The sequence below is a fragment of the Limulus polyphemus genome, unplaced genomic scaffold (assembly GCF_000517525.1).
Source record: "Limulus polyphemus unplaced genomic scaffold, Limulus_polyphemus-2.1.2 Scaffold1361, whole genome shotgun sequence".
Lineage (NCBI taxonomy): Eukaryota > Metazoa > Arthropoda > Merostomata > Xiphosura > Limulidae > Limulus > Limulus polyphemus.
The window spans coordinates 196841-211585 of record NW_013666971.1 but is presented as its reverse complement, the minus strand read 5'-3'; the positions used below and the strand labels follow the sequence as shown (position 1 = coordinate 211585).

The 14745-nt window shown below is 32.4% G+C and overlaps 1 protein-coding gene across 1 annotated transcript in view; it reads left to right on the top strand.

Annotated features, from left to right (window-relative positions):
* Positions 1-14745, top strand: part of LOC106463256 (all-trans retinoic acid-induced differentiation factor-like) — a 42143-nt gene that overhangs the window by 2916 nt on the left and 24482 nt on the right. The window contains exons 2-4 of the mRNA XM_013923266.2: positions 469-617; positions 1078-1149; positions 4963-5034. Of these exons, the coding sequence (XP_013778720.1) occupies positions 469-617; positions 1078-1149; positions 4963-5034 (293 nt within the window). The remainder of the gene's footprint in view (positions 1-468; positions 618-1077; positions 1150-4962; positions 5035-14745) is intronic.

Genomic DNA, 14745 nt, shown 5'->3' with positions numbered 1-14745 from the left:
CACATATTTCTAACAGAGACATAAGTTTGCCAAAGAAGAAATATGGATCGATGTTTCAATAGCATAAAGTTACCTTCATATTCAACATAGGAATGTACCAAAAAGAATTGGTTGAAGGCCATTTAGCTTAATAATGTTAGTCCTCATTTACAAAAAAAAAAGATGATACATTTTTCAAGTTAGCAACTTGTCATTCCAAACCATGAATAAAGTCACCTCTAGTTCTTATATAATCTGCTGAAACATCCCTGTCTTAAAGAATTTAAAAAATATATATAAAAAATTGTATAACTGAATTAATGAAGTAAAAATATTGTATTTTAAAAAGTGATTCAAAGTTTATTTTCACATTTAATTGTGCAATATACTGTAATAAAAGTCACAGAAGTCTATCGACTCGTCGGTGTTTAGTTTAAGTTGAAATATATTTGTTTAGTTCCTAAATATCAGAATTTTTCTTCTTTGCAGGAAACTACATTTTTAGATTGCAGTTTTTCAGACTACTGTCAAAGGTCTTATGTCAGAGAAAATGTTAGAAAATACTGCAGTGAGGAAAATCTTACTTATATTGAAAGATGTTGTTTTAATAAAACATCTATGGCTAATGTGCTTGTTGGGTAAGAAACTGTTGATTAATGAATTTCAAACTAAAAACATAAGTTATCCTACAATCAGTTGACTTTTAGGAATAGTATTGAAGCTGGACAAAAAGTTATTAAAGTGAAGAAAACGTTTTTAAACAAAATTCCTGTAAAAAAGTATAGCAAGATTATAAATTTTAAAATGTCTTGTAGTTTTCACCTTATGGATATGTAGTGAAATTTTAGTATCAAGATAAAGTATTTTGTAAGCAGAATATATTTGTATGTTGATTAAACGTTATTGTTCTGTATAAAAAAACAAGATTAATATTTTTTCTTTCTAAAAGAAAATAACCATCTTAAATATGTTTATTGTAGACTTAAACATAAATATATATACTGCATTTCAGAGGAAGGACTATTTAAGCTAAACATAAAAATAAAGAAAGGCATTTAAATTTAACCCAACAGCTAAATTATTTGATACTTTTTTCAGACTTGATTTGTCGAACTGTACGCTAATGAATGTAAGTGACTTGTTCAAGAATACCACCAATCTTGTTATCTTGTAAGTATACATTTTTTTATTGTTCAGTATTTCTGATAAACAACAAATAATTTCTTGAAACCCCAATAACATGATGTTCTGATAATTTTTCTGATTATCCAGTAATTTTAATTTAATGTGAAGTTATAGAATGACCAAACCTTTAAGTACATCTGTTCTATTTCTGTTATATTACATACCTAGAAAAATTCATAAGATAAAGCTAAACAGTTATGTAAATTATATATAAAAACAATTCAATTTCTTCTTGGCATTACCTGCTTGCACAAATAGAAGCCAAGTGGCTAGTATGTGTATAATATAACAAAAATAGAACAGAACTTCAATAAACATAATGTATTGAAACATTAATTTTTATGTAATTTTAGGTTTTGGTGAAAGCTAGTTGAATTTGAAAAGTAGTTTTTACGTGCAAATTTTCAGGACTCATCTGTTGTCATCAAAGATTATGGATTATGACTGTAGTGATTTTATTATTGATGTTGTAAGGCATACAGTTAAAGCAACATATTTCTAAGGATCTACAGTGTCTTGGTTCATGTTACCATTGTTGGAGAGCCTTTCAAATATTCTCATGATTTAGACCAGTGTTTTAACCCCATTATTAGAACAATTTTTTTCTTTAATCATCACAGGTCTTAAGGCACATGTAATTAAAATATAAATAATTAAAAAGCTGATCATAGGTTTAACAATTAGTTGTCGTATATTAACAAATGTAAAAACCTGGCCATCCCATCATATGCCAAACAAAAAAATCAGATATCACATGATTTTCACAATCATTGAAATAATTATTTTTGGACAAAAAATTATACTTGTACATGTATTTTTTAGAAGATAATTTGTATATGAAATTATTTATGGAAATTAGTTCATTAAGAAACTGTGACCTAACTTTCATTTTGTAAAACACTAACCCTAGCTCCTTCAATATAAAAAAAATCTGGTATAATTAATATTTAATTCTATTTTGGTATGAAACATGCTTTATGTCCATCACACATACAAACATAAAAAGTAAACAAAGAATACATACACAATATTTTCAGCTTTCTTCTGTAATAATTGTAGCAACAGTGTTTTATTTAGAAAATTTTCAGCATGGCCTATTCTTTATAGATGGTTTAAAACTTGCAGATTTTTTTTAAGGTAGCTTGACTGAGTCCAATTTCTGTCAAAATATACATTTGGAAAATGGAATTATTTACGTCCTTTTTCAAAGTATATGGTTAAAATTTCAATATATCTTTAATCTTTTGTGGTATAATTGTTTTTGTTTTTACTGATATTTCTGTCAAGTAAAATCATATAGCTGATTCAGCAAAATTGTGCAAATATACTTTTACATGTATGGATAGATAGATGGATGGATGGATGAAAGCTTTGCATAAAAAATACTTGTGGGTTGTTATGTGTATTTGTACAAATTTTCAAATAACATTCAGATATTTTGAGTCAATGTGCTTCACAAAAAATACTAAGCTGATAGAAGGTTATTTGGCCCATTGAGGTCATGTTTTGTCTACCAAAATATCTATCAAATTAAGTATGTCCCTTTGCATCTTTCTACTTATCCAACAGTCATTTAAAGGACTTTAGATTAACAGCATACGCTACATCTGTAACAGCCATTCTACAGGTTTAAAACTAAATTCAAAAATAAAACTTCTTAGTTGAGGAACAAGTGTATGCTTGAGCTTTTAAATCTTAAGCTTATTACCCATTAGAATTTACCCCGGGGTACCCGACAGACAATTTTATTCCCTGGTTCCAAAATCACTACTCAGATCCATCAAAGCAATGACTAACATCAAACAGCATGTATTCCTTTATTATTTTTCTCAACATTCCAACTTTCCAAGGTAATCTAAGTGTAAATAATGAGAATGGAATGTCGTATATGTTTTATATATGTTCAGAAATAAAAGAAAATCACCAAAGGTTTGATTCATGTTTGTTTTCCATGCATTCCTTTCTCTTTGTTAGTATCATAAGCCTTATCCACACCAGTGATAGTGTACTGCTGTTGTTTGCTAGATTCAGCATACCACACATATAACATTACACAGTTGTCAGCTTGTGTACTGAGGCTTGTGATGTTATGCACAAAGCCTGTATGCAGTTTGATAAACTGCTCCAAGGGTAATGTACACTCGACTCTAAAATTGCACCTCTCATAACATGTTTGTGAAGTCCATTGGTTGATACAGTTTGGATTATACTATAACCCATACCATAATGGATTGTTCTGCCTATTCACATAAACTTTATATCAATGGGAGCACGTGATTGGCCAAACAATAATATCAGACTGTGACACTCATTTGAATGTTGTTGTAAAATATCTGACTCTCAACTAAGGGAGGGACCATAGATGTAACTAACATAAGCAGTAAGCACATTTACCTATGTCTTGCAAGTTACAACCACACTGTAAGCTGCAAACCCTTGCTTGTGTCTAGAATGGAAAAATTAAAAAAGACATGAAAAATACGGTTAATTCAGAAGTGATGCTGAACACACAGGATAAAATGAACATGACAGCAAGGAGTAGACATAACCAACCATAAGCTAGGCTAGGCCTATGCTGTAAATATGAATGCTTCACTTCAGTTTCATGATTTTTGTAGAACTTTTACCTTTAGTCATAAACTTTGGGTAATGTTTTTAAACTATCATAATCTCATTCACTGTGACTTTAGCTTTCCAAATTCTACCAAATTTCTACTGCAAATGTTAGCAGCCCAACCCTAGGCTAACAAGTCTTTCAGCTTGCAGTGACTTTAAACTGATAAGTACTTGGGTGCCCAGGAGATATTGACTCTTGGGTACCCGGGTCAGAACTTTCTATTACCAATACTATTCAACTTTATTCTTCAAAATTTTCTTTCCACCATTCAAATAGACCATAAACAGGAAAGCCATCCAAACTTCTAAAAGGTGTAGGACTTTCCATATGGTTATACATTTTGATTTTCATTGTTTATGTGCACATGTATATTTATATTTTGATATTATTTAAGTAAGATTTCTCTACGGTTAGGCTTGGAAAAAAATCTCTCTCTCTCTCTCTCTATATATATATATATAATAGCCAAATGTCTGTTTGTCACGTTGTGTACCTCCTGAAAGGTTAATTGATAAAAAAAAATATCAAAATGCTGTTTCTAATTTTTTTAATTTTTAAACTTTCATACTGATAACGAAAAATAGGACTTCCTCTGTTGACTGCACATTTCAAATTTATTCATCACTGTTTTTAGGAAAATTACTGCTAAACTGTTTCAATGGACAACTGCTATAAGACTATAATTGAAAGTAGGGGTAATGTGAGTTAGCTTCCTTCATTTTTTAATTTGATAGCATAGCTCGTTACTTATTAAAACATATCTTTTTATTAATAGTCCTTATATTGCATTCTAAATGGCATAGGGTATGAATATTACATTTGTAATGAAATATTTCTTTGTTAGTTACATATATTTGCAAAGCTTCAATTAAATCTCAATAAGTATGTTTTGTATTTTGCTAGTCTGTTCACGTTCAAGATTTGGAAAGTTGAGTTGGACTTGACAAAAGGATCTAAAACAAATGTTTACAAGCCTAAGTATGTATGTATGTGTGTGTGTCTATATATATATATATTAGTTTTTCTTTTTTCAGAACATAACATTTTTGAATGATTCTTATCTTTTTTCTCCTGTACAGTTGTGACTGAGCATGAAAATTGATTTTTCTAAACTTTCATAGCTTAGTTCTAAAGACCTACAATGCATGTAAATGTGTATTTTTTTTTCATTTGATGTCTAGAGATTTGGAAGACAATCCTCTCCTCAATTACACTAAAGCAGATTTTTTGGGTCTTACTCATTTGGAATATCTGTAAGTTGTATTTGATATTTAATATTTAGTATATAGTTAGTAAACTAACATGAAGGTTCAGAGCAGGAAGCCTTTAACTTAGTTATAAGGCATTAAATTAACTCTTTCCATATGAGTAGGGGTCAAAGAGCATGTCATAACCTTTTGTAAACTTACATAAATTTTATTAAAATACTATCTTATGAACCTATGCCAATAAACTTAACATCAAATTATAGTTTATAATTCAAATTTTTAATATTATACATTACTTAAATTCTTAATTCAAGAGTAGATATTAAAAAAAAGCTAAATATCAATATTTGTGTATCACTTGGTACATCGTCATTCTCTTTCTGCTCAGATTATGCCTTATGTTGCCCACAATACAATGTCTGTAGTTTTTAATGAATTAGAAACTCAAATTATTAATACTGACAAGCAAAAATATAAAATAGGAACTTCCTACCTTTTCTATTTGCTAAGGTATCATTATATGTAGTGAACCCACCACTTCATCATTTGAAAATACTTGTTTACCTATGCCTACTTCTCTTAAGTACATGTTTATAATTAATAAAAAGTGCTTATTTTGAATTACACAATCCTGGCAGTCTTCCCAAAGTGTTTATCTGGAGAAAGTCATAACCATTGGAAAGTTTGAAGTGCTATGATCAAAGTGATATTCTACTCAGAAATGAGATTTTTTAGACCCAAATACAACTTAGTTAGGAAGCCTGATAAATTACAATGGATATTTGTAGTATTGGTATTATAATTTATAATTTTTTGGTATTCCAAAATGCATATATAAGGTCTACAAAAATTAATTTTTCTACTTACTCCGTGTGCAAAATTCATTGAGGCTTAGCAAGTACAACACACAAGTACAAAAAACTTAGTAATATCATAAGTAGTAGAATTCATTGTTTTCTATATATTTTTTAATTACTGTTCTATGTTTTACAAAAAATAACTGAAATTTAAGAATTTATTTGAAAATAGTAATATATATACATACATATTTGATATATGGTAACTAAAATGTGACTTTGTTTTACAAAATACTGGTATGTTAGTACTAAGACTTTTGTAGGCCAGTTTTATGTTATTCGATATGATAATGTGAGCTGCACATGTATTGTGTGATTTACAACTTATATGATGGGATTATTAATTAGATACGGTTCAAAAGCCAATAAAACAAAAAGATAAATAAATTTAAGTAGATGTATACTGTTATGAGCTTTAAGCTAGTTAGAATAGATAATTGTGGTTTCGTGTTACAATTTGTGGTCATTCTAGAAAGAAATAATGGTAATTTAGATTTAATTGCCCCCCCCCCCTCTCTAGTGGCACAGTGGTATGTTTGCGGACTTACAGTGCTAGAAACCAGGTTTTGATACCCGTGGTGGGCATAACAAAGATCGCACATTGTATAGCTTTGTGCTTAATTACAAACAAATTAGATTTATCTTCTAATTATTTATGTGGTTATGAAATCAGTCATATTGATCAACCCCATATAGAGTTAGGGTAGAGAAAATAATAAATAAAATGTAATATTTTTCTGAAAAAAACATTTGATATTTATTTAGTAGGATTTAGAGATTATGCAAACAAAACTTAAAATATTTTAATATGAAGAAATGTATTAATCTTAAAATCAAAAACATTTTGCATGATGGATAATCAACATTCTGAAAGCAAAAGTTCACAAGCAAATATTTAATTAAAATACTTCAAAAAAATCTGATTTTATGTGTACAAAAGCCTTATAATGTTTACTGATAGTCTGCAAAATTTCATGAAGATGCGCTTACATTATCAAAAGTTATAATATGACTAATCTCATGGTTACTTTGGTGGTAATATAGTAGGTGAATCACATCTGCCCATAGTTAAAGAGTTAACAGATGTATAAAAACAGTGTCATTGCTTTTATAAAAGGTTCTAAATACTTAGATCTTGAGGCTTCGTGGACACAAAAATGCCACTTTTAAGTTTTACTTGAGAATACTTCAGAAGAAGTTATTAAGTAACAGTTTTGGTACTGTGACCAAGTATTTATTTGCACAATTTGAATCAGACATGCTTCTTCTTTTTATTTTTACATGTGTTCATACTGTGTTCTGTGTGGGTTTGTATTTTGTTTGAGATGAAGAGTGCATTTCAGAGTTCACAAAGAACTTGCAGTGGAAAAGAGAAACAATACCTGAGAAGAAGAGGTACAATTTAGAAGTCCACTTCTAGACCAAGTCTTTTCAACATGCATGTAAAGAGCTATGGCTGTATTCTCAGGAGCAGGGAATAGAGCATCAGTTAGGACCTTTCTTAGTTGTAGAGCCTGCTCAGCTTCCCTTGGGTTTATAGTTGATAATATATGATTTCAATGTGAAAAAAAATAACCCAAGATAGTATTGGCAAATCGTTAGAAACTTTTCATACACATCTTTGTGGAAAAACACATGAACTAGCCTATGCAGCACCACATGGATGTAAAGGGGGTATTTTATTTTTGATACAAGCTATTTTTGTGGCAGCATGGTTTGATGTGGCCAAGTCAAACAAGCTGCCAGAGAAGAGTAATCCAACTTTAGTAGTTGAGACTCTCCAGAAACAAGTAGCAGAAACAGCAACATCTCATTGAGTTCAAAACACTACTCTTAGTCCTTTTGCTACAGACACTATCAGAAGTTATAGTACAGCCATAATGGCTACCACTGAGTGGTCAAGGATATCAAAGCCCTGTTCTCTAAGCAGCACAGTCAGTGACACAGTCATGTCCCTCAAGATGATGCTCTAAACAGGGTGGACAGAGTACTGCCTTAACTACAAGTTTTAGACACTGGGAAGAACTGTCTCTATTATGTTGTGCCATATCGATGTCTTCTTTTCGAGCCAGCTGTCAGGCAGTTACAAGAGTCTACAGCAAGCTGTGGCTATTTCTTCTCCAATTAGTTTAAATTATTGGGCCCTGTGTTTGTCATGTCCTCTAATTTCAGAGGATACAGCAGCATGTTTGTAATAAAGAGTTTAAATAAAAGTTTTGAAACGGCTTGACTGGGTAATGAAAAACTTTATTATAAATGTAGAACGTTTCAACAAGATTTTTTCATCCTCAGGTACAAGTAGTTTACAGAAATATATGAGTGTATATATATGCAGTATAGAACAAGGAGATCACATGACAGGATATTGCTTCACAGTCTAATATAGGTATCTTGGTACCTCGAGGTGTTGATTTAGGGTGGGGCTGTTTTCTTCGATTAAGATAGCTTCTTTTATTCTTTGTTTATTGCTGTTTGGTTCTTTGTTTACAATTACAATGTTTTGTATAGATATACTGTGTGTGTTTTTATTATTATTATTATTATGTTACAATGATTGCAAACATGAGAGGGTGTTTTATTGTGTTTGATGAATCTGATCTCCAATTTTCTTCCGGTTTCTCCAATGTAGAATTCTGAACAGTAATTGCATGTTATTTTATAAGTAGTATTGGTATTGTGTAATTCTATGTAATTTTTATTTTACAATGATTTTAATTTAGGATCAGGATTTTGGATGAATATGAAGTCAGCAGGAATTTTATGTTTAATAGCAAGTTTTCTCCATGTGTTGATTATTTTTGAACTGATGTCAGGGATAAATGGTAAACTGCAGTGTAATGTTGTGTTGGTATTTGGTATATTACTGTCAGTTTTGTTTATGAGTTGAGTTTGAGATTTTTGTTCTGGTGATTGTGTGGAAATTTTTCAACAATTGTTAGTTTACAAATAGGTGGGCAATGGGATTTTTAAAAATAATTTACAGACATAAATTCAGTCAAAGGCTTCCACTCCAATCTTCAGGGTCTGTCAGATATGTACATACAAATCATGTGACACAGTTATATGCAGTCATATCATTTGATAGGTCAGCATTTTACGCTAGTCAAGTATACCATAACTGAAAGAGTGTAATAGAACATATTACATCCAGGGAAGAAAACTAGCAGATTCACCAACATTTTTTTGACAAGAAAATTACACAGAACAGACTGTTTAACAGACAAGCTTTTTATGTCTATTTACCTTTAAGGCATGGGAAATTGAAATAGGTCAGATAAGTCATTAGGCCTAATTACAATATTAGCTTAACCCTAACATCTTAGGAAAACTACACAATAGAAAGGCATCATATAATAGTACCTTTATGACTAATAATCTATAAAATATGCAAAATAATTCATATCCCTAGTACACTGTTTGTTTCCCTTTTATAATTCACAACAGCATAAACCAACTTCATTTTCGACAACAAACACTTTCTTCAAAGAGATGATTTAAGCATGGGCAACAGTGTTTTATATGTCCTCCCCCAACATATTTATGACCCAGAACAAAACACAAGCCATACAATCTGCACTTTATCCTCCTCTATACCAGTACAGATATGTCAACAACCCTTTTACTGGTTTCACTTCTACCAACACATACAAACTTTCTTTGAACACATAAACTCCATTCACCTTAACACTAAATTGAACACTGAACACACAAATAACAAATATCTATGTTTGTTTAACATCAATATTATTAGATCCAACACAGTTCAAAACCAAAATTCACCATAAAATTAGTCACACAGGCCTCTACACCCCCTGGAATTCTGTCCATGAATCCAAACAACAAATCAATATACTAAAAAACCTTATAGAAACAGCTTCAAGATTTTGCTCAACTGACTACATCGATGAAGAAATCAAATCTATGAAGCACCCCTTCATTCACACCAACAAATTTCTTTCAATACAATAGATAATGAAATTTAGGTGGGGTGGATAAAAAATTGTGAAGTTCTTAAAATGTGGCTTTGATACATTTACCTATTTTCTTTCTCACATTGTAATTTTTGTATTTACTAAAATATTGAAAATTATTAATAAAATAGAAGAAAATTTAGGAAATAATGAATTCTCTTGGTAAGTTTTAAAAATTCACTTTTAAAACTATTAGCATTTTTATCTTTTCTTTCCAGAATTCCGTTGAGATGAATCAACAAAGAAAGCTTGCTTCACATACTCATCACTTGGAAGTTTTCTCCTCAAACAAGTAAGTAACATTTGATAATGCATATCTTAGGTAGACTATTGAATCATTGCCACCACTTGAAGTTACTGCTCACCCACATAGTTGATCAAATATTCATGTCGATCAGTTATTATTGTTTTTAAACTAATTATAGTGATCTTCATACAACTTTTGTACATTTTAAAGTTATGTAAGCATGGCAGCTACATGCAAAACACAGAACCCAAATTAAAAACAAATTATGCAAGTATTTTTCAAGCATATGTATGATAGTACTACTGAGTGTATAATTATTTTGAGAAGCCATTGATTGATATTAGTCATTCTTTCACATTGTGTATCAAGTGACAAATTGTTGGTTTTGGTTTGGTATAAAAGTAAGAACATACAATTTTAACTTAATTTAAAAATCATAAATTCTGATTAGATGTACAATCTTTATAACACTTTTAGTAGTTCTTCAAATATGAAAATCACAAGAGATGATGAATTGTTCTTCTGAACTTTGCCAAAAGATTGATAGGATTATATCAGGACTATGATTTCAGAACTGTTCCTATGTTAATGTTGCTAGGATAAAAATTAATTTACACTTATCGTTGAGTGGAAAATGTTAAGTCTTGCTTAGGAGAAAGGTATTTCTAAGAACTCATGAGTGAAAATAAACAAGAATATGTATAATATGTCAACCATACTACATCTACCATAGGCAGTGCCAACTAGGCTTTTCACCCAATACCAGGGCTCAGCAGGCTGGCTTAGATACAATAGGCATGTTAGTGGTCTAGATACTATATATATGTTATCATATTTCATGAACAACTGTTATGGTGTACCAACATATTGAAACTATGCTTGTTTTAAATTTAATGTAACAATAGTCCGACACTGTATTATCGCTCGTATTATTTTGTTTACCTGTCAATCAAATTGGCTTTTCTGACAGTAGTTTTAACTCTACTGCATTAAGTTCTGTCTTAATCATCTTGAGATTCCAATTTTCACATTTCTCACTAATTTTAGTGGAATTGTTAAAATAAATATCAGGAAAACAAGTGAAATTCATGTACCGCTCAAACAGGCTTATTGACTGACCAAGTGCTGAATTGCAAAGCATGCTGGCCCAATGCTTGTTTGTTTTTGTTTTTGAATTTTGCGCAAAGCTACAGGAGCGCTATCTGTGCTAGCCGTCCCTAATTTAGACTAGAGGGAAGGCAGCTAGTCATCACCACCCACTGCCAACTCTTGGGCTACTCTTTTACCAACGAATAGTGGGATTGACCGTCACATTATCGCTGAAAGGGCGAGCATGTTTGGTGTGATGGGGATTCGAACCCGCGACTGCGAGTCGAGCGCCCTAACCACCTGGCCATGCCGGGCGGCCCAATGCTGGGATTGCATCAATACTAAAGATTAGCAGTTTCATGTAAGATCCCTCATTACAATTCACTTGCCTAATTTGGTTTAAGAACCTTGTTCTAAATTGCTGAATAAAATGATATAATTGTAGCTATTGAATGAAAATAATGATAATGATTAACTTTTGTCCACATTTAAATATGTGTATTTGGCACTGTCACTGACATTTTATAGGGCTAGGATAGTTTCCTCGGATGTGTCAACTACTGGCTGGTTGAAGTGTTTTATCCTTTTCAGTGCTCACTGGGTTCTTCTCATGGACTGTAGTATGATTGTCTTGGACCAGCTAAACATACTTGGAACAGCACCTGGTTTTACTTTTCTTTGGAATTCGATAATGTAAATGGTGTCTCAACAATATTTTGTCTGAGTGGAAGGACTTGGGAAGTAGTGACGTGGGTGTGAGTGGAAGGACTTGGGAAGTAGCGAATAATTTGAAGGGAATGGATTAATAAAATTGGAAAATAATATATACAGGGATTTGTTTATGATCTGGTGTAAAGATACAAGGATGAATGCTGTTCTGTATGCTAACCCTGGCTGAGGACTGTTATGCTGTGGTCCAATTTCCACTGGAGAATGCTTGTACACGATACATTTGGTTTGATATGCTGTCCATCTCTTCTTTACATGTCGTCCATCAACCATGCGTGGATGACGACTTTCAAGAGTCAATTTGAGCAACTCAAAGGCACATATGCCCATGGGAGATGTCTGGAAATGGTATAGCACAAGTTCCCGTTTGTACTTATATCTTGTAGACGTGCTGGCATGGTTATATATGCAAATGGCTGGACTTTTTTTGTTCCAATGCAACCATCAAAAAGAAAACTTTCACCACACACTTTGTACCATTTTTGAAATGCTGTATTACAAGTAGGAGGATAATAAATTTCCCAAACGTTTGCATACAATTAAGTAGATGTATGCTTTACCCACTCTAATGGTATAATGACATTTGGGATCATAGGCACGTACATATTTTTTCAGCTAGTCTTTCGTTCAGCTATGTGTTTCGGAAAAGCTTATGAACACGGTTTTTGTGTGAGTTTTGTAGACTTAAATCCACATGAATAATCTTTTTTTCCCTTTCTAAGCTAGATTATTACATCTGCAATAGACAGCTGTGTTCTTGAGATACTCCCTTTGATAATCTTTTAAATGTATTCACTACTTCCAATGTTTGACTGGTAACCAGTTGTGAAGCAACCAGTTTTTTTTTCATGCTTCACCCATAAGGTCCAACATTACAGTTTTCGTTTGTTTCGTGCAAAGCTACACAAGTGCATAGGCCTCCCTAATTTTGAAGTGATAGACTAAAGGGAAGGCAGCTGGTCAACAGCACCCACCAGTAAGCTTTTAGGTTACTCTTGTTTGATCAGTGGGACTGGACCGTCACTCTTATAGCACATCCAGGGCCCCAAAAGGGGAGAGCATTTTTGCAGCAACAGGCCGTGAACTAAGACTTATTGAATTCATAGTCCAAGTATGCTAACCATTAGGCCACGCCCAATCCCTCAACACTATAGATATTACTTTAACTGAAATGCTAAAATTTTGTGCTTTGCATGCTTTTATAATTATGAAGTAGAAGCACTTCACGCCAGAAAGCCTGTAATGTAACCTTACCAGAAGGGATCTATTTTAGATGCTATCTGCACTTGAAAATCACCATACTTTAACTTAATTGCATCAAGAGGATTGAAGCCTTCAACAATGTCTAAATAAACTTGAAAGATAGTAAATAAGACAAACTTTTATGAATTGAATATTTATATACCATTTGAAGTATGCAAAAAAATAGTTTAATTGGGAGGATCAAAAATAAATTGATGGGATTTATAGACAGTGAACATTTGGAACTGAGAGGGGATTTAGTCAGTCCTTAGATGTTATTTTGAGAGAGTAAATGTTCTAAATGGGGAGGGGGAGAAAGGGAATATTTAGATGAAACTTGGAGATAGCGAATACTTAACAAGGTTTGGGATAGAGTGAGCTGTTGTGGTGAATGCAAGATAAAGATACAACGTGCAGGTATTACAAGATTATTTGGCTTTTACAAACTATATATGCAAATTAACCTATGTAAAAGGAGGTGGGACAATACTTTGACATAATATTGAAAGTTAATCACATACATAAGAGTGACGACCCAGGTCATATTCTGTCTTGTCAATCATCAAGCATATTGATGCTGTGGAATATTCTGATTCTCACGATATTGCATTTTCTGTTGTAACCAGTTCTTGTGAAAGTTCTGAGGATCAGTCATGGTCCACACCTATTGACACAACTTCGACAGGTCTTCCACTGTTCATGGACGTTATCTTCCAAAACCGTGACTGTGTAGACCAAAGGATTATTACCTCACTGGAGCTGCATTGTGGAACTTGCTATGAATCTAGTCTCTTCGGCCATCTTTCTCAAGAAATCAGACGTTTATTTCTAATCTTTGTTTGTTATGTTATAAATTGTAACCGGAAATTCGCCCAGATTCCCCACAATGGAATTTCTGGTCGAAAGGTTCACTTTCATAACCATATCACTGATGTTACAGATGAGGGAGTTCAATTGGATTGGCTTAAGATGTGGTTTGGAAGCTGATTTAAACACTCTTTTACTCAAGTTTTACCGTTATTGTAAAGGACATTAAAGACTCACTTCCTCCAAGTGTCATGTCCTTTGACTCTATATGGGTTAAAAACCTCACTATAGCAATATCTTTCCTCGGAAAGAGATGTGACAAATTCATCAGCCATAAATCTTCCCTGGTGGCATTGTATTGTTGAATGTCAGAAATTCTTTTGAACCAGATTTATAGGTGCTAATCATGTCGTTTTGTCTTTCCAAGAATATCCTCTGTATCTACAGGATACTACATCAATAGATGCAAATCGTTTTTATAAAGTTTGATTAACCTTCTGTATTAATAGTAACCATATTTTTAAGTAGCATTCTAGCTTCATGAGTTTACTTTAGTTGAGGCGGGGGGGGGGAGGCAAGAAAGAAAAGACTATTGTATCTTCAAATTAAAATGTAGATAACTTCATATACAAGTTTAAAGTGGCATACATATAGTTGGGGCAACTTCCCAAAGGTTCCACCTGGCCAACTCACCAAAGGTTATGCAATTACGTAAGATTGATTCTTTTTGTGCACAGAGGCCTGGCTGCTGATACTCAATCTCAACTCATATAGGCCCATTTGTACGATTCACGTTTGGTACCTAGGAGTCTGC